Below are 23,689 nucleotides of genomic sequence, written 5' to 3' on the forward strand. Positions count from 1 at the left end.
GGAAGCACCATGTATGTAGGCCTTGTTTTAACTCTTCTATTCCAGGTGCCCATCTACGACCACTGGCCTGCCTGGACCCCTGGCTTAAACCAGTAACAGACTTACTTCTGTCCCAAGGGCAGATGGGCATCATGTCCATGGTTACAGGAAAATTAAATTATTTGATGATCTGTAATCTGAAAACTGCCACTGTTATTAAACTTTTATTAATTTCTGGGAGACTCATTTGTCCTACCATAGCTACATGCCTGGAGGGTAAGAAAAACAACCTTCGCTCTAAAGGAAATCCTTTTTCAAATCTGATGTCTTACGGATTACAATCCATGTTCTTTTTGAGGATGTTGGCACCAAAGGCACTGAGGAAGCAGGGGGATGCTTGGCACTGCATGCCAGTTGCAGTCTTTCATCTAGCAAAAGAACTTCACATCAAAGATATCCTACCCTTGACTAAATATATTTATTTACTTACTTATTTTATTTATTGCTGAAGAAGTAGGCTTCTTTCCACAAAGCTCTGGGCACCCTGCCATTATTTCAGATACACAGAAAGATTTTATGCATTTCAGAGAACCCCACTTCCTAGCAAAATGCCACCTTCATTCAAATCTCAGTCCACATGGGACCTACACAACCAGACTCCAACATTCCTGAAGTGCTCCTCCAGAAACTAGCACTGCAGAAGTAGAAGCCTTAACATCTTTTCTCTAGATAGGTATTTTCTTGTCTTTCTTTTGCTAAGCATAACATTGAATTCCAAATGCAAAGTGTTTTGTTTCCTTTTTCCAACCGGACGACACAAATCAACCATCAATAAACTAAGAATACAGTGCCTAAAAAAAAGAATACCAAACCCCACCCCACCCCCCACCAAAACCCTTGTGCACAGTATCACCCTGGAAAGATATTGTCTTGGAGAAGGTGGAGAAAGGATATATTTCAAATGCATAACCACAAATCCTCTTGAAGTTACGGGTGGAATAAAAAAATGAAGGGGGTGGTGGGTGGTGGATCTTACAAGTGATAGTAGCATGTAGGAAGTACTACAACAGAACACCTCTTTGTTCCTTTTTACTTTTTCATTATGAAATACTATGTTCTGGCATTACATAGGTCACACAGAATGAGGTTGCTATTGTTCTAACTTCTGGGTCATTCAAAGGCCACAATAAATAATTAAATCAAAAGGAAAGCTGTTTTACTCCTAAACGAATAGCTTCACAGTGAAGTGGCTTGATTACTCCAATTACTGTCAATCTCATCTTCCTTAAACTGTCTCATAAGTGTGGTGAAGAACATCCTGATTAAGTGAGAATGAATGAAAAAAGAAAAATAAGTAAATAACATTTTGTTAACACGACTTTCTGCTCTGCATACAGGTTAAATTAAAATCCTAAGTAAGCATCTCTAACAGTAATCACATCTTTATCTGCATATACACACACATACCAACAATATAAACCCCTCCCAGAAACATGCAGGCACCATTAGGATTGCACAATCAAGGACTACTGAAGTTAGGAAATGCCAGAGTTAACCTTCCTTTGGCCTTTGTGCAGATAATTGAAAAAAAAAATATCTTCAATTACATAATCACACACTACCGTTTTTGCAGGACCTCATTCAGTGCACAGGAAGGACAAATCCCATGAAACAAGCAACTTTTCAGTATCCTGCTTTACCACCGTTCTTCGATGCGTGACCCTCAGCCTTGCAGCAATTCCAGTTCTCTCCCGAGACAGAATCACCAATTTCCTCATCAGCTCTTCTGTGGTGTTCATTAGTATAACATTTGAATGTTTCTCCAATGTTTATTAATTAAAAACTTACAATATGAATTTGAGGGAAGATGTATTCTTAAATACATTTTATCGAGGGGTAGCTGGGGAATATCAAGATTGGAAGAATCCCTTAACATTAGGTGTTTCATTTCAGGCACACAAGACCTAACTTACTCATGATTTGTGGCATTATACAGAGGCTAATATAGTCAAACACAGTTCCTATTCACTTCAACTGCAATTATAGATGCAAATCACTCTATAGCTTTAAATTAGGCACAGAAAATGAGACACATTAAAGACAGCCATGAAATTAATTTGCTCAGCCACCCCTAGCAGACAAGAGTCAGAGATAGCGTCCAGTTTTCTAGCACAGCCTTCAGTCACCCCAGCCATGAGATCTTGCAATCCAGTGCCTCGCTCAGTGTACGTATTCTACCTCTGGCCACACATTAAGCAAAGGCCTTAAACCCCACATTTATTTTCAGCCTCATAGCACGTCTGCTCTGTACAAAGCTGGAGGCCAATGAAAAAAAGCAGGTGACTTTGTAAATAAAACCTACATCATCACGGTGGATATGAAAATGGAAAATTTCATAGGCAACCTGAATTCTTCAGTTCTTCAATTTCCAAATTATTGAACTGCCAGCTTTCCAGCCTTAGTATTTTCTTTATAATATTTCCTTCTTAAAGCCTTTTTCTATTATTTAGACTAAATCAAACTTTGAAAACCACTGTTGTGTGACAAAGGAAACCTATCCCACTAGTTTATGCTGCTATTTCCACCACACAGGTCCCCAACATTTCACCTGAAGTAGCAAGCATTGATCTGAAGTTATCATTCTCAATTTCAGTTCACTAGCTGAATCCCAGTCTTTTCCTCACCTCTACATAAGAGAGGAAATGATTAGAAAGTTAAAAAACGTAAATGTCTTACACTTTGTCAGAATTGGTAGGAATGAAGCGTTGTGTTACTTTAAAGCAGTAACAGGCAAGTAAGAGACATTTAATAGCATGTGAAATTTCAGAAATAAATGTACTGTGTCCTAATTAGAAAAGATAGATTACAGGGAAATGGCAATATCCATATGTAATTGGGAGTCTGGATATTCACTCAAACCTCTCATATTGCTGCTGATAAAAAGGTGCTCACAATGAAAAATATTATTCATCCAAGACTCATACAATGTACTTTTCCATGACCAAAGCAGCCCATATTTAAGAACATAATTTAGTTAAAGTGTGGACAAAGGCTCTGTGCTATTGGGCTACACTTATAAATCTGTCACTGCGCACAGACAGCACAGGAGATCCACCTGCACAATCCAAATATACACAGTAACATGTTTCTGTATAGATATTTGTCCTTAAACTGTTCCAAAAGTTTAGCTCAATGTTTACCTGTATTAGAGTTGCATCATAAACATATAATGTTTTATAGACATTTTTATCAGTAATTTTTATCACATATAATTTATATGAATTGAATTTTCAAAGTAGTAACAAAGAACAAGCCAAGTAACTTTATTTATGTTGGTACACAAGCACAGGGTAATGGGCGATCCTACATCCAGACTGTATCTCCTGTGAGATACGACGATGATTACTGGCTTACTTATGAAAGATCATGCTCCATGGAGAAAAATAATATAATACCACCATTATTACTACTTAACATTTATATTAGAACTTTAAAAACATAGCAGGTGATTTATTAATCTTACCGAAAACTGTATGTGTAATAGGCACAATAACCCCTAGAAAGATCCTTATGGGAACATATTTGCTAGATCAGTGTTTAGAGTGGACACATTAGTCTTCAGTGTTTTTCATAATTGTTGAAAAATTGGTAAGTATAGCCCAACAATGGTATCTAATGACACAGATTATTTCCTTGCATTCCAGGTAACCAGCTCTTGAATGTATAGACTACCTTGCCCATGCAAAGTCTACTTGCATAGCGTTTGATTATTGTATTTGTTACCATTGGTATTTTATATGTACTTCTAAGTTTACACTACAACACCACATGTTTTACAAGGACTAATATAAAAGGAGTAATGGGGACTGTTTATAAGAACTATTGTGAGGGCCAATATAAAAAAATCCTAAACTACAAACATGAAGATAAAGAACAAATTGCAAGTACCACAGAAGAGCTTCTTGGCAGGAAAAAAAAGAGTTTCCTTTAATTTTCATCAGCTGCTATTAAGTAATTTATGTTTGTGACTCACAAGGTTCATGTTTTGATGACCAGATTCTAGCTTAACACCTTTTCCTATTTTTCAAATATGCAAGATTTCCATTCTGCTGTCATGTATCACTCTTTACAATGAATTCTGCAAAGGAAAGCTAATAAGAATCTAATGTGAAATACCATAAACTGCTGAAAGACCAGATATTTTTTATATATATATATTTTTTTTTTTAGTTTGGCTTCATGCCTGCTAACAGAAGATGTTTCTTCAGATTTTTACATATTTCAAGTGAATAAACACAGTAGCTGATTAAGATAAGAAGCATTGCAGACCTCACCCTAAAGATTAAAACTCTGGCGAGGCTGAGCTGTCTTCTCACTAGAAACATACACACTACAGTAAAACATAAGGAAAGCTCAAAAAATCTTTCATGCCACTATAATCAAAAGCAATCCATTTAAGAAATGCTTTCCTCTGTGTGTTAGGATTGAAAACCAGGCAGATTATGGATGGATGGGTAGTAGAAACAAGAGTGGACTTCTGGATTCTTATATTTTAACTGTCTTTGCCCGTTACTGAACAATCCCCAACTGGATGCAGTAAACCTAGCTGAAAACAGTGAAACGGCAAAAATGCTGTCTTCTCAGCTCAGTTTTTGGGAGTGCTGAGAATGCTCATTTCCCATTGAATCTCTGGAAATCTGAGGCACACCAAACTCCTGCAAATGGTACCATGTCCTCCATAAAGCACTAACAGTGCTGGAAGAGTAAGTCTTTCAGTATCAGTCCTTTCAGGAGCATTTGTGCATTTGAGTTTTTTGCTGGAGCTCAAGTCAATTCTTAAGTACAAAGTCAGGATTCACATGACATGGGGATTACACAGACAAAAAGCAGAATACAAAACTCTCTTCCATTTCATGCATTACTGGGTGAGATCACAGTAAACTGCAGACAAAACCCACAAGTTACAACATATAATCACTGCCAAGTGTACACAGTAATGTTTCTTTCGTTCTTGTAAGCCTTTTTGCTTTCTGAACACTGAACAGCAATGCTGCAGCATCATGCAGGTTAAATTTTTTAAAGGCATGGGGCAGAAACTTTGGCTTCCTCTAACACAACAATATTGTTTTGCCAAGACACCAACTTCCAAATAGTTTCTATTTGGGGAGGGATTTTCCAAAGTGCTCAAGAGTGATGTATCTTGGCTTTTATACAAGGGGGCAGTAAAACTTGCACTGACTTTGGTGGAACCCAGTAAAATGAATGTTATGCAATCCAGTTAAAATGGAGGAACCACCAGACTATATACAGCTAAACATTTACTGAAGAGTTTCCTTATATCTTCTTCCAAAATCTGTGCAAAACTATTTCAAGGTTAAAGCAGATCTGTTGCAATTTCACCACTCCTAAGCATAAACAACCCAAGCAACATGTGACATGCTTGCTGATTTTATTATTTTTCCAATCAAATTATTAGTAAGAGTTATTTTTCTTTACTTCCCTGAAAAAATCTTTTGTTTAAGAAATTTAATTCTTTTTAGAAATAAAAATATACGGTGAAATTTTAAAATTAACATTTTAATTTTCTCCTTTAAATTCAGAATATTTATTACATCAGAAAACTGTTTAAGATAATAAAGCAAGATAAATGTTTTGAAAACAATAACTTTAAAAACTGGACTCTTCTCAGCTACATTTCTGGCATCAAATGCATTCCATTGCTATGATGCGCTATTCAGAAAAGATTTATGCAGCCAAGCACAAGAAAATAGGCAATTTTTTTCCCCAGATCTTGAGTTCAACTATTGATGATGTAATTAAATTGCCAGAATATCAATTCTGATATGCTATAAACAATGCAGAACAACTTCAGATACTTTGTTGAGGGTAGTAGTCAAAGGAGTCAGTAACTACAGGGGTTGCCCGAAAGAGAATACTTGTATGGCATACATTGACACTTTTGACAAGGAGGGGGAAGAAAATGATCAAAAACTAGAGACAACTGACTAAGCCAAACATATTATATGCAGGTAACTTCTAAGTTACTGGTGTTTGGCACGTGATTTAGAAATCACTCATTTGGTATTACCCACACATGAAAAATATGCACAGATTTTATTAGGAGGAGGGAGTGTATATATAGAGATGTTTGCCTTTTTAATCCTCAGTACTGTCTCCCGATTGCCATGTGCCACCAGACGGAGGAATTCATCATTGTACCAGTGCTACTTCTATTTTGACCCTTCTCAGAATGCAGGGTTAAATGCAAGTCACTTGTAAAGCACTGAAATAATCACTTAACAGAAGAGTAATTCCCCATATGCAGAGACAGAGAGTGGGAAGCTCCAACTGGTGGCATTGCTGCTATACAAAGTTTTTGCCACTTCCAATGGCAAAACTTGAGCTGATGCACACCCAATCCAAAATAAGATCAAATTACAGCACATCACGGAAACAACATGCTGCCAAAATCCGACAGGTCAAAGAAAAAAACCCTACATTTTTATAAACTAGTTACATCATCAAATGTAACCAGAGCAGCTGGTGCAGACAGAACATTTGATGTACCATGCTTACCCATGCAAGGGAGGGGGCTCAATGTTTTTATTGTTGCACTTCCTTTAAATACTTTTATCAGCCAAACAGTATGTTGGTTTTTAAAAGTCATAGATTCTAACTCATTGTATGAATGATGTCTTTGTTCGACATCAGCATTTTGCTTTTATTTCTTTATGTGTATTACAGATATGATTTGTTGAAATATAGCAATTCTCTTAACCAAAGTTAAAATCCAAGATAAGCTGAACACCATTTGAGTGATTTTTTTTTTTTAAAACATTGGATTGGTGGACATCCACACAGCATGAAACCTCTGAGTTATTGGTATATTTTTAATGACTCAGCAGACAAGCTGATTTCAGGATTCTCCATATGCTTCCAGTTCTTCCAGTTTCTGTAAAGTGAGTATGTGACTTTATGACTAACATTACTTTGGAACTGGAAAACATTTAGACACTGATTTAGAAGAAAAAACAGTAAAATATTTAAAATTTAAACCTGCTTATAAACCTTTCCTGTAAATTCAAGACAACGAGAAACAAACACTTCCCCTCACTGCTCACAAAACAAAAATCACAGAGGACTGGGCCACTTGTACAATTGCCTCTGTAATAACTTCGACCATGAGGTCTTTCTCCACCTAAAAAGCAAGTTCAAATAAAAAAATGCCTTCAGCTTCATAGTATGGATTTGTTACTGCACAGCTCTTAATCAAAAGAGGTGTGAAAAGCCAGCGCATGCACAAAACAAACTCTGTCCAAGATACGGAGCTGCAGTTTTCTGTCTGACACCCGTTAAGAAGCATATTCATGACTGAAAAAGCTGGAACTGGAAAAACTCTGTTTGCATTGTATCCTTTCAAAAATTATGTTAGCTGTGTGATGATCTTTTCATGGATCTACCCTGTGTTCTGCAAGAACTAACTCTTATGGATATTTAGCCCCGAAAAAAAGCACTGGAAGACAGCTGGACTGCTTTGGGAATATCCAGAAAAAAATTGGTTTCAAGAATGGTAACATGTTCTGTCAGTCTTTAATCAAGCAAAATATTCTCCAGCACACACCTTCTCAGTTTACAACAACGTTCAAAAAGTCCTCTGAAAATATGCCAAGCTGCACTTCTATAGAATATTAAGTATCTTACATCTTGACTGATATATCTGTAGTTTTGGAATATTAAGCAATCATCTGAGCTACCACTGTGGTGGCCTCTCTCGTCAAAAGTGACTATTCGCTGCACTGGAATTTGGACAACATAGTAAATAACTGAAAAGATGTTTGGAAATTCCCCAAAGGGGAAATTCACAGAATGGGAATTGGTGAGCATGTCTGGGGGCTGAAATCTTGGGGACAATTAGCAACATTGTTTCCAATTAACAAATTGAAAACAGTCCACATACTGCTGAAGTGAAGCTGCTGGTGTCTCAGACCATAGGGTAAAAACTACAACACGAAAGATGAGAAAAAAGGAGTACAAGTTCATAGCGGTACCAAAAAAATTATGACTGGAGTTGGGCTTGGAGTGGAAAGTGGCTTGATCCTTCAAGGAAGGCAAATAAAATGAACTAATGTGAACGATACCTGGAGGCCAGGCTACATAAGCAGAACTCTTAACTATAAATTATGCACTTAATTTTCCCATACTGCAGCAAGAGTTAGAGCTTAGTCTGTCATTTACAGGAACTAAGATGACCAGCAAGCACTGAACCCAGACAAAACAAGAGATGTTTCTGGAAGCCCTCCCTTCCCCTGATATGAGTGCCGATATTATATTTAGGGCAGGAAAAGTAGTTTTTGTTCAATGCATAACACAGTAAGGGATGTACCTCTCTGATGTAAGTTATCACTATTACACTAATATTAGTTAACTCAGTAGAAAATGGTTACAGTCTATAGCTGAAATACTTTATTTTCCTCTCATGGGAAAGATATTTTTCTCTTCTATGATGAAAGGAAGGACTTCTGAAACAGTACACGTGAATTACTTAGAGGTATTTCTATACACAATCTTAAGAAATGTAATTTTCCAGATGGGTCTTCTTATTTCTTAGTACCTTAATAAATTCTAGCTAAAATTAATTCCCTTGATTTTCTTCAATTTCTTAAAAAATAAAAGTTTGTTTGTTTTTCATTTTAGTATTTTCCATACATAATATATGGGTAAGTATATCTATCTCAGACATCTTTGGGCTGTGGTTGTAATAAAAGTACACATTTTAACATTTCAATTATCAGTGATAACTGACACCTTGATCTAGTGAACACTGCATGTTACACCTTGTGCAAATCACTTAAGCAATCCCATTAAGTAAACAAATCCAATGCTCCGGCAAAACAATCAGGGACACAGCAATATGCATCCATAATATGCAAGATTATATGATTAATTGAGAAATGCTGACTTCACAATGGTAATCACTCACTTCTAAAAGGTCCACTGGTATATAAAATCATCCATTTTAATTACTCTATTAATTGCAATACATAGTGAAATGCATGTCATATGACTGCTAGACTTATATGTAAAGTACTTCTATCTGGAAAACTTCTATTCCTCGTTAAGGCTTTCACTTCATGATGTAACATTTCTCACATTTCTAATCCACAAGAGAAAAAACGTGACATTCTCAAAGACTTCAGTCTTTTAATAAGACAGAAACATACTTTAGAATGTTCATTCATTTCATTGGGAGCAACTGACAAATACATAAAGACTTAATTTCTTTACACAATAATCTCTACCAGAGACAGCCTTTTGTAAAGCACAGTCCATCTGGCCACAAGTTATTTTGGGACTATTATTAGATATACCACTGAGCTAGAGATTTTTATTGTCCATTGTCATAGACAATATTGACAAACTGACAAATTGTCATTTGGCTATGTTTTTAATATTTTACAGTGAACAGAAACAATGAGGCAAAGAAAATTGTAAATGGATTCTAAAATCTACAGGTCATAAAGATACGATCTTCAGTGAAACATATATCCTTTAGAAAAAAAGGTACATTACTTAGCCTATCTTCTACTAGAAGAATGCAGCAACCCTGTAAGATGAGGTCCTAGTCAGCTTTTGAATTTCTGTGATGTTTGACCATATTCCATTTGGGTTTGGCTACAAGTGCATATTAGAGGGGGTGTGTGGAGATATCACTGTGCTTTTAAGGCAATATTATTATAGTTAATGCAATGAGGTTCAAACACTTTAGGGAAAACAATTACCAGCACCATCAAAAAACTACAGCTAAAAAAGTAAACAGAGGTAATGAGAGGCAGCTTCCTGTGAAATTAATTCCAACTGTGATTTACTTTGACATTAATGAACTGTCGACTAAGGGAAATGCATGAAAGCCAACCAGTAACTTTTTGTCTGCTAGATTTATATGAACAGAAATTCTAAACACATGCCTCAAGCCAACAGAAATTTAGATATTAAACAGAACATAAATGATTGCTTTTGATTTGTTTTGCTTACGCTATGTTAAAATAGAAAAGAAGACTGACGGAGAAAGGTGAAAGAATAAAAATACTTACTTTGGAGCTATTTATTAAATATCCAGATTCCTTGTGACTAATCTCTTAATTACACATGATGTATGTATGTCTATGTAAAGAAAGAGACTGCCAAACCGAATACTTATTTTTACCAAACTTTTTAGGTTTTCTAAATTCTTCCGTAACTTTCAGAAACGCGAATATCCATGCCTAAGTCAGGGGCAACACTCACAGTCACATTGACCCTGCCCAGTAATATATGCATGCCCATTCCCACCCTGGGGATGCCATGGGAGAAGTTTCATAAAGTGCCAGTAGTAATGTTATAAAATCATCCCCTGCCTCCCTGCCATACGCAAGGATTGTGCTGGCTGACTGGGCTGTTGTCTTGGCACTTTGGTTCTTGCTGTGCACATGCTAAGAGAGAGGAAGATAAGGGAACGTGCTGACAACAATTTCATCATTCATGTGGTGATAGGATATTTGGCCCTTGCCTGTGGTATGCAGTTTCAGGTCTGTGGTGAAAAAACACACTTCCTGACTTGGGCTGTTCCAGATAAAACCCAACTCATTTTCACAGATGGCAATGTGATTCTTGCTGCTAGTGCTGGTGGCATGAGCAATACTTCCCACCATACTCCCTTCCTATCTCGTATTAGGCTCCTGGGCCAGCACGGTCACTCTGAAACTCTGCCATAAACAAAGGGAGGACTTTAATCCCTCCTTTATCTTCATAGTTCCAATTGAGGAGCATGATGGGCAGAGATGACCCCTTACTGGAGACCATTACCAGCCATGTGGGTGAAGGAACTGCTTTCAGATTTATTCTTTTTACTCACCTCTCTTTTTTGGTGAATTAAAAACTGCACAAGTTTTTGCTTTGAATCCTCACTAAATGAAATGCAGATTTCAAGGACTGTAGTTGAATTGAAAGCTACTCTTTGGGGAGCTCCTGGGGATTCATTAAAACCCTTTGAGGACATGGAAAAGTGGCTACAGATACCAATGCACTTTACTGATGGATGAACAAAAGGACAAATGCTCACTCTGGCATTAGTTACACTCATAGTAATTCTGTGATAACAGCAGTATGGGGCATAATGCAGAAATCGTGTAATAAGTATTGTTGACATACTCATGGCTTTATTAAAATAAATATTTTCCACATCTTGAATAAAACTCAATATAGTTGCATGGTAGTCATAAAATGGCTATTGACTCTTGGGTAATTATGTATCTATTGATGACAGAAAGTAAAAACTTTTACAAGGATGTCGCAATCTCCCCAAAATGTGCAAGTGTTCAAAAACCTGAAGTTCAGTACTGGCAAGAGACTTGAAAACGACATTGGAAAGTAATTATGCAAACTGGAATGTGCTTTTAAGGTCAATAAAAAATCTCCAGTTCTGCTTCTGGGTTATCACAGAAAGCACAGGCAAAACCAAGAGACAGTACAATATTGAAATATTAGACATTTTGCTATGAGAGCAGAAAAGCCAAAAAGCAAGGGGAGACTAAACTGAACATTTTTTGTGAGGTTACACACACCTGAAGCTGCCAGTTTTTACTTCCCATATTGAACTGCTGCTTCCATATGTCAGGTGAAAATGAGGCCATTGCAACAGGACAACCACCAACACAATTTTGTAGGCACAGCAAAAGCGCTGTCATATTCTGAGAAGTGCAAGTTCCAATGGATGTCCTCATTTCCCAGATTTTGAGCCAAACCAGATTCTATATGGCAAAGATTAGGGAAGCACTACAGAAATTAGGGAAGTCTGGAAATCACCTAATGTATTTCTCAGCCCCAAGGAAACAGGGCTATAGATTTAAACCATTTCTGGCAGATACTACTAAACATGCCTAAGGACTGAGATTCCCCAGTCTTCCATGGCAATCTATTCCACTGCTATCTATACCTTTTGATGAGATGCCCTCTCCTCATCTATCTCGCTGTAATTTAAGCCCATTCTTTTTGCCCTTTCAGCTGCCAGAAAGATCTGTCTATCTGTTCCCACTGCAGCTATCTCTTTAAATATTCTCAGTTCTTATGCATTCCCCCTTCTGCCTACTCTAGACCAAAAAAATCTCAGTTCCTTCTGCCTGCCCCCATTAGTTATGTTTTCCAGAACTCTATTCACTCTTTTTGTTCTCTTTTAGGCCCTCTGAAACGAATTATGTACATACAAATGGAAAGTTAAGAATGTCTGAATCTCAGATAAAAGCAGATTTAACTACTTCTGTTTAAAACACCATGATCGTAACATCTCAGCTTCTATACAGTCCCTCCACTGGAAGATAGGCAAACTGTTTACAATGGAGGCAAGACATATCATTCATCATTATAGACAGGGAGACTGAGGCACAATTAAATGACTCACACAAAGCCATCAGGGACACCTCCCACAGACAGGAATGGAAACCTGCCAAGTTGCTTACTGAGCTGCTCGTAACTTCACCCCATGTCACAAGGCATGACTTGAAGCCAGTAAGCCAGAACAGTTACAGCTGCTGAGATTTTAACTAAAGTATGTTCTATAATTTCATAATATTTTTTTTAATAATTTATTTCCGTCTTTCTGTTTTAAGTGTCAGACTCCATCCACTGATTCCTCTGAGGTATCAGGCCTATACTTTGGGATTACACTCCACTGCTGCACCTGTTCATTAGTACTTAACTGATCAATTTGTGGCTGAATATCCTCTTCACAGGCCATCCTGCCCCTGTTCTAAGTTTTCCGCTGTGTAATCCTTCTCCTAAACTTTGTTTCTGAAAGCAGGCCAAGTCTCACAGTTCATCTCAAGTTAAACTATAACATTATTACTTTTGCATTTTTTCCATGTCACAGCATGACTGACATTTTTATCCTTATGAATAGCCCTGTAAATAATCCATAAAACCTGTACCTGATGATCTTAATCCCTTGCTTATATGTGACCTCCTCTAGGCAAAGCTTAATAAGCCCCAATAGCTTTCTAAGCTTACAGCTCACTAGTGAAGCTGGATGAATGTCAGGTTTTATGATATTTCTACTGTAACTTCAGCAAAGCTTAAGCTGCCAGAGATTATGGATGCCATATGAATCCACAGCCAAAGGGACCAATACCTTTCAAGAGCAGACAATACAAAATGCAGGAGCAGCAGTGTTTCTCACCTTGTCTGCCTTGCTCAGTTAAAAACTAACTCCATTTTTGCAGTATAACCTATGCTTTTACATCAACATAAAAAGACACATGAATCCTAAGGGTCTACAGGCAAGTGCTGCCAAATGACAGGTTGCTGTAAAGGTAAATGCCTCATTTTCATTTCATTTGGTATTAACAGCAGACTACCTGTGATCTCTTTCACTGTTGAACAGCAAACATTTGTCTATTGAACCTGGGTGTTTCCAGCATACCTTATTTACCTACTCATCATTCAGGAAGATAGGGAAATGTCTTTTCCATTTACTGAAAGTTTTGAAGATTGCAAATCTTTTCCAGTCAAAACAAGAAAGAAAAAGACCCCAGGGGCATGTACTTGAGATGTAAAGACCCAGGTTCAGGTCTCTGCTCTGATTTCCATCAGAGACCTGGTTCTGAGCCTCCACATGCCAAACCCGTGCCTGAGAAAAGAGCTCCACCGGTAACTATAACAGAGGAGACTGAATTAGCTGAACACTTTGGCTGCTTTTACCAATGCAATGGCACCAACCACCTCATTGGTGAAGTAGTTAGTCAGGGGCATATATGATTTTGTAAAAGCGTATCTTGGAGTTTGGCATAGGGCTTTTGATCCATCTACTTGTTCAGTACCAGCACAGGTAGCAATGATATGCTGAGATTACCTGAATGCACTGGTGAGCTTGTAGTTGGCTTTCTCTGTCCTCACAGCATACTGGCTAAGACCCTCTGGCTCATGGGACTTACCCTTGCTGCATCACCTGCATTTTCAATAACTAAACTTTTATCAAAAGTAATTAGCAAAGACTAATGGTCTTCAGGTCTTACTGTTCTAGTCATTCCATAACAGCCTCCAGCAGCTGTAAATTAGAGCAGGTTTTGCTGATTACTTTATGGTGAGGCTGGCAGCTGCATGGCCCAGTATCACATACAGCCCAGCAACACAAGGACACAAAGGCCACCACCGAATGGAGCCATGGGTGAGAGTTGGGACCTAAGAACATTTCTGGCTACACAATTTAATGGAAATGGAAAGCACCTATTAAAGTGACATAGAGCTGGAAACTGCTACCACACAGCTACTGCATCGCTTTTTCCCTAAATAAAAAGTGCAGGTTTAAAAACAAAACAAACCCCAACCCCCTGCACTTTTTATTTAAAGAAAAAAACAATATCAAAGAAGTCAGAAACTCTTTCTATATATAAACCATCCTTTTTCCAATGGCAAGTCTGTAACAGCAACACTACCCATTTGATATGGAATTAGCTAAGCACTACAAGCTGCTCCAAAATTTTCATATGCTCCAGAATAAACTCCAGAGGTTTTTTCCAGTAAAGCAGCTGGAGCTCCTAAAATACTTTGCACTCTAGTGGTTAGGAAAAGACATTTAGTAAATGAAATCTCTCATTCACATGTTTAAAGAAAACAGTCAGAATATCTTACATTACTCTGTACTCAAGTGTCACTACAGACCAAGATGATTTCAAGTTTAAACTGATTGTTCTTTACAGTGTATGATTATCTTATGCACGTATAGCTTGCTGAGGAATGTTTGTATTATTTGAATCATAAAAGTGTTTAAAAATAATAAGCATACTACAGTTATTTTACAGCTTTGAACTAGAGTGAAAGGTTACTGAATACACAATCTACAGGCACAAACAGCACTGTGGAAAATGGAAGAACTACATGATTACTCACAGTATTCCAACCAGAAGAAATTCAAAAGAGAGGTAGGTATTAATGAGGTAAAAGCAAAGGAATGGTAAAATGAAAGAATTCAAAGGAAAAAAAAATCAATAACAGCAAAATTATAAAAAACAACAAAAAGAAAATTCAGCAGTAGCAGGAAATAGGACCCAACCTATCACAGCTAATGATTATAACACATTACTTTCCTCAAAATATTATATTGTACCTAATTCAGTCATATGTAAGCGTAGTCCTTTGTAATCAAAACTTTGGCTCCTAGACCGTTTATTTAAGTGGGAAGATTATACGCCGACTTACCTGCTTGTTGCATGAATATAATATATATGGTAAACAAGCAGAGACAGTGCTGCAGCTTCCATTTCCAGTGATAGCACCACATTTCACTTACATGAGACATCCTGTAGAAAAAAAAGCAAGCAAGAATTCAGCAAGCTTTACAAGTCAAGAAAGTGAGAAAATACTCCTGTTACTCAAACTAGTAACTACCAGTAAATAAAGTAGCACTTGAAAATTATGGATGGCCCTAGTGTTGCTTAAACAGGGACAGAAGTCTCTATGCTTGCTGAAAAGGGTCAGAAATGATGCTGTCTGGTTCTTAGTGGACAACAAAGTGGAAGACTGGTCAGCGCTGGGCTTCTAAGCAGATAGGTGTGGGTGGTGTTTCAGTAAAAGAAACAGCCCATATGTTGACAGTCTGAAAGAGTTTTTTTGGAGGCTGCAAAGTTTTACTTTACCTATTTACATAATTTACATATACAAATACATCTATGCTGTTCAAATATATGTATATATAAAATACATAGATGTTTGTTATTAACTATATGAAGATGGTAGGTGAGAATTTGCCTCTGCCCTTAACCAGCCTTTCCATATTTTTCACTGCTAATATTTTGATGGCTACAACACTTTCTGCTGACAACTTTAATGAAAAACCTGAAACTTTCCTTGCCAAAATCTAGGGACTCACCTGTGTTGTCAGTGAAGTCAGGGACATCTTTATTATTTAATAAACCCAATACAATTATATAAAAATATTTACCAGTTATAGCTTGAAGTTAAAGTTTCCTTTGCCTTGAAGCACACAGGACATTTAATGGCTAAACCAAAATGTTTCCTCCACAGTGGGCAGAAGAGGAAGCAAGAAGGACTCTTAATAAATTTGGTCAGACTTTTAACCATGTATCCAAAATGAATGGTGCTCCATTACATTCCGGTATCATTTTATTCAACAAGTTAGCAACAAGCAAAAGCAAGCAACAAGTAATGAAACACAACATGAATTATTTTGACCAACTTCTACTCCTCTTATGTGGCCATGGTCACTGGCTTTTGTTTGGTAAGGTATTATCTGCTTACACTGGGAGCAAACGTCTAGCAGAATCCCCAAAATATTTCACAAGTCTATTCCCACCAAGAGTATGTGAAAAAGAACCACAAATGAATAGTCACAAAGAAACACTGATGAACACAAATGTCTTGCAGGTTAGTGCATATTAAATACAGAAAAAAGAAAGGCATTTGGAATGGCCACCAGTATGATTTATCAAGATGAAAATGCGAAAGAGGTAAGAGAAAGAAAGTACAGAGGTCATACTCAGTGGCAAGAAAAATTAATTTTCTTAAACTTGGGAAAATAATCTTCCTTCTGCTCCCCACGCATTGCTGTGAACTTGCCAGTAAAACCTGGGAGCAAATGTAAATTCTTTCCCAGTATCAGCTCCTATTTCTTCCCAAAGTGGAATTCTGTAATGTAGACAAGCCAAACTTAATGCAGCAAGATAAACCATTGTAAAGGAACAACAAATGTTTCAGTTTTAAAAGTAGTAGTTCATCAAACCACTCCTGTGGATTAGATGCCAATGGGCCCAGGTGAATGGCACTTCAATAGACTGCTGAAATCAGTTAGGTTTCCTTTCAGTGCAGTGTTACATAGCACAAGTGTCTGATTACAAAAGAAGTCCAGTTCTTTATAGCTAGTTGTATCAAATTAGGAATCTGAAACTGATTTATTTTTCTGAGATATTGTAAAGTCAAACTTAACAAGTGTTGAAGACAAGCACAAAATACTCTGGGCTCTGAAATACAAGAATCTCTTTGATGATGCCAGACATGCAAAATAACCAGATTATCAAACAATAGAATTATTGTCCTTCAACTTAATGACCCAAAAATACCTATTAGTCTCAGACAACAGAATGCTGAGGTTTAGGAACAGTTACTGTTCAATGTATATAATTCATAAATCCACAGTACCCTTAATCTTACTTTAGAAAAAGGACTTTGAACAGAAGCCCTTTAGTCCTTTTAAAGACATTAAAATGGTTATATGCAAACACATGCAGCATGCATATATACTCACAGAGTAGTAAAATGGAAATGCTGAGGATAACAGCATGACATACCAGAGATACGGAAGGATGTTGCTGTTTCTACAGAAGAGTTTGCAGCTACTGGTAAAATACATGCCAGCCTGCTGCATAATCTACCAATGCAAACCTATAGAAGTGGTTGCATTACTGGTTTTTGTTTGTTGGTTACTTTTGAGCAAGCAGAGTTACAGTTACCAGACTAGGAAACAGTCACAAACAATTGTTTAGTAATTCAGAAGAAATCTGTGTTGGTTTTCATTGTATTGGTACATTTTCTATGTGTTATGGCAATCACCACTTCTGATGTCTCTGTGAACTCAGCTGGAGTTTTTGCTTATTGAATAGCTGGATAATCCAAGACACAACTTTTGAGATACTTAAGGAAAAACAACATGACAACTTTCTGCTGCCTAGGTCTGGAGTGAATCTACCCAGTCACACTGCCTTTAGTGCCCTTCTTAAAGAATCTGAGATTCTGCATTAGTCTGAGAACACTATTTTATTTGGCCAGTTTCTATCTGTTAATGTTTACTTGCATTGTGATAACACTTACAAGCCAGTATTCCACAGTGTTAGTTTACTGTTTGATTCCTCATCCTCACTCTTGTAAAAAGCATGTCAAGAAAGATTTAAAAAACATGGATAATCAACAACAGAGCAAAGCATAAATAAGTGCAAGCAACAAAGCAGAAAGGAGTAATTACAAAGACTTCTTTTCCCTGGGAAAAAAAAGGCTGGATAATTCTACAATTGCTAAAAAAATAAAAATTAAAATAAAAAATACAACAATAATAATAAATCAATTATCCACCAAAATAAATAGGTAAAAAATAGCAAACCTGTCTACGCCACTTATATTCCCTATGCTGAAGGAAAAAAGAATTTTCTTTACACCACATCATGTCACTTGACAAGAAAAAGAGGTTTATCAAATCCAAATAAGAGTGACCACAAAAGAAGCATGCTACCAAAAGACTCCACTAATGCAGGCACCATGAGTCAGACCTGGTTTTTTTGGAGAGGACTTTTAAAGATCTATGTTAAAAAGCATAACCTCTAGCTGAGTGTTATAAATGAGTGAGGAAATCAGTTATTCACATGTTTTTGAGATCTTGCATAGACAAAAAGCCACAATTCAGAAACCTGACTGCTCACAGCCTTACACCGTGAGGTGTGTCACACCCCTGTTCACACAAGCAGTTGTCAGGGGTAGAAGTCAGCTAACACATTGCCAACAAAAAGTCTTCTTCCATAACAAAATCCATCCCTGATACTTTTGTAATATGACATCCCAATTGGCAGACAGTTACGAAAAGGAGCCAGAGCAGCTGTTAAATACTTCCCAGGCATCAAAAAAACTACTTAGTTGCAGATATTATTCACCTGTTAATACCCACTATGTTTATATTTATTATAAGGTTCATTTTCTTGATTATTAGTGTTAGTAACAGCTAGAACTGAATCCAAACAGCATATGAATAATTCAATAGAAAAATTAGCAAACAATTCTGGACTGGTTTATATCTTGTCAAGGGATGATACAGTCCCCTGCTACAACAGCACTGACTTGACGGCCCAAGAGACCCTTTTGGTCTTGTGCTGCTATTTTAAATAGTACTAAAAGGATGTGTTCTGTCATTTAATATTCATCAATAGCTCAGAGAATGGATATCAGCACAGCAATGTACTAAAATACACGAAGAGTTTAAGTAAGCAAAGCAGTCCATAAAAAAGAGCTCAGAATATATATGGATTATTTCAGTCTTTAACCCTGGATACATTAGAATTGCTGAACACTGTTCATACTGGGTTTTCTTCTCTATTTTGTTTCAATTTAAATGAAAAAGCCCTGTTCTGTCCCCAGCTGGTAACATGCTGGTAGCTCTGAATAAATAATTGTAGATTGTCAAACACAGAACCAAAACAACATTTTATTGAATATACTTGGGGACTATTAGGACACCTAAGCTAGGAGTACATCCATTACAGTTGGACATACTCTTATCCCTCCTAACATTTTTTTTTTTCTTTTAAGAGCAGAAAAATTAGAAAGTGACCTTCTCTGGAGTATGATAGAAGAACTACTAATTTTTCTACGGACTTGCATTATTCCATTGTAGGCACTGTGCGACATGACCAGCTATGCACTCTAGCTACCAATTCAATATAGTCCAGTCCACAGCTACTTTCATTTCCTATAACATAGGGAGACAATGAGCTTATTCACAATTCATTCCAGAAGAGCAAAATTTAGTAATTTATCTAAACCATAAATGGATCGTAACTTGTCATAGATCAAGATGAAATTAGTGGGAGTCTTGTTACATCTAACCACTGAACCTTTTACTCTACATGCCAGCAGCCAGACATTATCACCTTTTAGGGAGCGCACAACTCTGCAAGAAGATATACACAGAATGTGAATAATCCTGGAGCATTTGTATACTGTATGGTCTCAAAACATGCAATACATATTTGAATACACCATCTTCCTTGTTCAAAGCCTCGGCAAAGTTCCCTGGAGTAGGATGTGAATTCTGCCTCAGGCAGTCTGACATGACTTTCTTTGGTCTTTGACATGTCTAAAGTTATTAAGGAAAAATGTTGCTGACGCTTTGAAATGAAAAGAAAATTAACATCAATTTCACAGTTTTTTCTCATGTAAGTTGTAAACAAAAAGATTTTAAGCTTAATCACTCTTAAGTGGAACTACAACAAGTGAAAGGTGATTACAACTCACAGTTCAGTCCCTGCAGGTTAACAGAGGAGTCGACTTTAACTTTGAAACCCTTGTTTTTAACTCTAGTACGCGAATGTCTTGAAAGATTAATTATGCAATACCACTTAAAACTTTCATTTGGTTAAGCATAACACGTTCCTAATTATTCTTACAGTCGACGTTGAAAACTCCCTCACACTCACAGAAAGAGATGAAAAAACCCAGGACACTGCCTTTTAATTTAAACAGTGCCAGCTCTATCAGATCTGTCTGAGTCCCTTGGCTTTCCGTTCAAAATGAACTTTTCCCAGTTGGAGGCAACTAATCTGCCGGTTGTTTGCAGCTTGGTAGCAGTGCAACGCTAGCTCTTTAAGAACTCTTTCTCATCTCAGCCTTAACTTCACCGTGCACTGTTAGAAACCCCCACCCCTCGCCCCTTCCCCTGACTGCCTTCGGTCCAGCCACAGGTCCCCCTGGCTGCCAACGCCTAACCCCAAACCTTAGTACCTTGCCTTACCTTCGGTGAAAGCCTGTCAGTGAAGGCAAAACATCGGGGAAGGTGCCCAGAGGCCACGGCAGCGGCCCGCCCGGGGCCAGGCGGCGTGTGTACGGACGGTAGGGAAGGAGGACGCGGAGCCACCGACCCGCCCGCGGCGCCCCCGCCGCCTCTGGCCCCTGGACGGCGGCGGAGCCCCGCGCTGCCTCCTCCTCTCCGTGCGCTGCGGCGAGGAGCGGTGGGGCTGGGAAGGTTTTATGGAGCCCGCCCGGCCCTCCCTCTCCCTTTTTCCCTACTTGTGCTGGCACCGCACCTGGAGGGCTGGGAATGGTGCCTGTGCTGGACGGGGCTCCTCGACGTGCGCGACCACGGCCCCGAGGCCGGGCCGGGCGGGTGCCGAGGCACCGGCGTTCACAGCGGGCGGCGAGCGCGGCCAAGAGTTTCGCTCCTTGGCTCCCTGCGCCGGGAAACTCACCAGAGCGGCCCTAAGGACGGGATTACGGTGCTCTGGGAACGGCCGCGGCCGCCCGGGCCCCGCTGGGGAGCCGCCGGCGGACCCGAAGCCCGGCCGGGGCAGAGCGCTGCCTGCCCTGCCCTGCCCTGCGAGCGCCCGACGTGAGACTCTCTCGTTTCCCCATTCCTTCAGCCCTACCCACCTGCGCGGCTCAAACCTGACATTACACACCAGCTACTACGGGGGCGGAGGGTGGGGGGAAGCCCTGCTCATAGGCCGGGGTTCCGCGCCCCACGATGGAGCCCGCGGGGGATATCGCGGTCCCCGAGCGCCGCGGACGGCAAGTCGCAGCCCTCGCCCCGGAGCCCGGAGAGGAGACTTACATGGTGACATTACGGGGCGGCTCTGCTCCGGGGCTCAGCGACCATCCTCCCCCGCTGCCGCTCGCGCTGCCTCTGGCCCGCTCCCTCGCGGGCTCCTCGCAAAGGTCATCGCTGCTCGCCCACCTCTTCCACGCCCGCCCCCGCACACGCCGCCCGCAGCGGCCGGGACCGCGCCGATCCGCTCCTCCTCCGCCGCGGTGCCCCCCCCGCGCCGGGACGCGCCTCTCTCGGCACAAGTCGGGCAAACTTCGGTGCCGAGGGAGCCCGCCCCCGCGGAGGGCAGCGGCCGCCCCGCCCGCACATCCCCGCGCCGGGGCCTCAGGTGGCGGCGGCGGCTCCGGCGCGGTCCCCGGGTGGCCCGGCCCCACCCGCCGCGCGGGGGGCAGGACCGGACCCGCCGAGGAGCCGCCGCCGCCGGGAGGCCCCGCTCCTCCGCCCGGGCCCCGCTCACGGGGAGAGGGGTGGCTACCGGGACCCCGCCGCCAGCGACCCCCGGCGGGGGGCGCCACGGGCGGCACCACGCGCCACCCTTCCCGCGGTCGCGGTCACGGCCACGCAGCGCCCCGGCCCACCGATTAGGGGCTGGCCCTGGGCTGCGCGGTCCCCAGGCACATTTACACCCCTCCAGGCAACAGCAGCCACGGGGCCGCAGCCACCCACAACGGGCGCGGGCCCCCTCCCAGGAGATGCCACATGGAGGGCACTACCCTTGGCGGTCACGGCCTGCTGGGCACGCCGCCCCTCGCAGCATCCCGGTGGCAGCGGGTCCCCGGGGGCAAGCAGACACCGCACACCCCGGCCCGGCCCGGTGCACAGCAGGGTGGGCGCGCCACACCTCCGGGAAACACCCCCCCACCGTGTCCCAGAGCTGCTGACACAGACCCCTGGGCACTGACAGTGCGTGGATTGTCTCCGGGGCACAGACCACACTGCACTTTGGATAGGAGGCAGGTGGAGGTTACACATCTCTGACCCATTTTCTCACGCACACAAGGCTGCATGCTGCTCGCACACGCAGCACAGGCCCACACCCCACTCCTGCGTAGCTTTTCTGGAGGGCGGCAGTTTACATCATTTGCTAAAGATCCTGAGCTGTTCAGCTGAAACCTGTAGAATGTGGCACTGCACTACAGCGAGGTAGGGATACATAGAAATGATAGAAATGGAAACACAGAAAAACACACAAGCACAAAAGAAGTCCAAAATTTTCACCCTACTCCATGGATCTGAGCTGGCTTAGGAAGGATGGGGGAAACAGGAGATCTGGCGTAGGGAATCATTCAATGATGTTATCGGCATGCAATGGCAGTTACAAGCAGAGTTCCTATTTAAAAAAAATAAAGAAAACGTCACTAAATTTTTCATGAACTTTATACTGAGCATTAATATTCACTCATTCTGGTCAATTTTTACTATCTGTCTTTCAAACCAGTAAGCTGTAGGCTTGCTTGCATTGTAACTTCCCGGCACTGGACACGAGGTTGGGAACAGCTGGGCTGGGTTAGCCAAACCTACATGGCCAGCTGTGACTCAAAGGCAGCACAAATGACTTTGTATATGGTCGGCCTTTTCTCCCTGTAATGAGCTCTGTGTTCTGAGTAGGTATTGTGCTACTTTCCACCCTGCTTCTGGATCTAGTGTCACACAGGGGATCCCCCCAGGGGCGGTGGGAGGCACAGGGAAGGGTACGTGCCAGCCTCCAAGACTCATAGCCAAGGCCCTATTGCTTTCTGTAGCAACCTGCTCTATTTCTGCATAATGTCCATGGAGGTCAACTTTATATTGCACTTGCAATGAGTCCAATGTATCAATGCACATAAGACATATTCTATTATGTACAGTTTATGCTTGGGCAATGAACCTACAAGTTCTTGCCACCTGGGTTAATTGAAAACACTCAGTTTGCATTTACCTCATGTGCACAGTAAAGTTTCTGTGTCTAGAATGCATTGCACTCACTGCACATGTGCAGATCAATTGAAGATTAAGCTCACTATCTGCTGGGCATATTGGACCCACTGTGCATGTGATATACACAGTAAGTCAAGAGCTTCTGAAAGAAATCAATTTGCCGTCCACGCAGAGAGCAGTGATATCCATGTAGTGCATAACTGCTGGCTATGTTGGAAACTTTCATCTTCCTTCCCTACTTGGACGGCATCAGAGGTGACTGCAATTCCAGAACCTGAGGAGTCAAGAAAAAAAAAAAAAAAAAAAAAAGGAAAAAAAGAAATAATGGGATTTTTCTCCTGTCATGCTTTTGTTGAGCTGTTTCTTGGTTAGTTCTGTTCTGAATTTGCTGTGATATACTTTCTCAATCAGCACTCTGCTTTCCCCTCCACTGCAGGAGCACTGCCACTT

General features: G+C 40.4%; 1 protein-coding gene across 6 annotated transcripts in view; it reads right to left on the bottom strand.

Moving 5' to 3' along the window:
- ADGRG6 (adhesion G protein-coupled receptor G6) overlaps positions 1-23,018 on the bottom strand; it is a 113,794-nt gene extending 90,776 nt beyond the window's left edge. For 2 of the 6 annotated variants that reach the window (XM_080390057.1, XM_080390055.1), the window contains exons 1-2: positions 21,329-23,014; positions 15,205-15,305 (exon numbers count right to left, since the gene is read on the bottom strand). In XM_080390057.1, coding sequence (XP_080246183.1) covers positions 15,205-15,305; positions 21,329-21,330 — 103 coding nt within the window. In that variant the 5' untranslated portion in view covers positions 21,331-23,014. Of the gene's footprint in view, positions 1-15,204; positions 15,306-20,804; positions 21,120-21,328 lie in introns of those variants that run through there. The other 4 variants (XM_080390059.1, XM_080390060.1, XM_080390056.1 and 1 more) reach the window with 3 other exon arrangements.
- Positions 23,019-23,689: the final 671 nt, after the last annotated feature.

The sequence above is a fragment of the Falco punctatus genome (assembly GCF_963210335.1).
Source record: "Falco punctatus genome assembly, chromosome: 5".
Classification (NCBI taxonomy): domain Eukaryota; kingdom Metazoa; phylum Chordata; class Aves; order Falconiformes; family Falconidae; genus Falco; species Falco punctatus.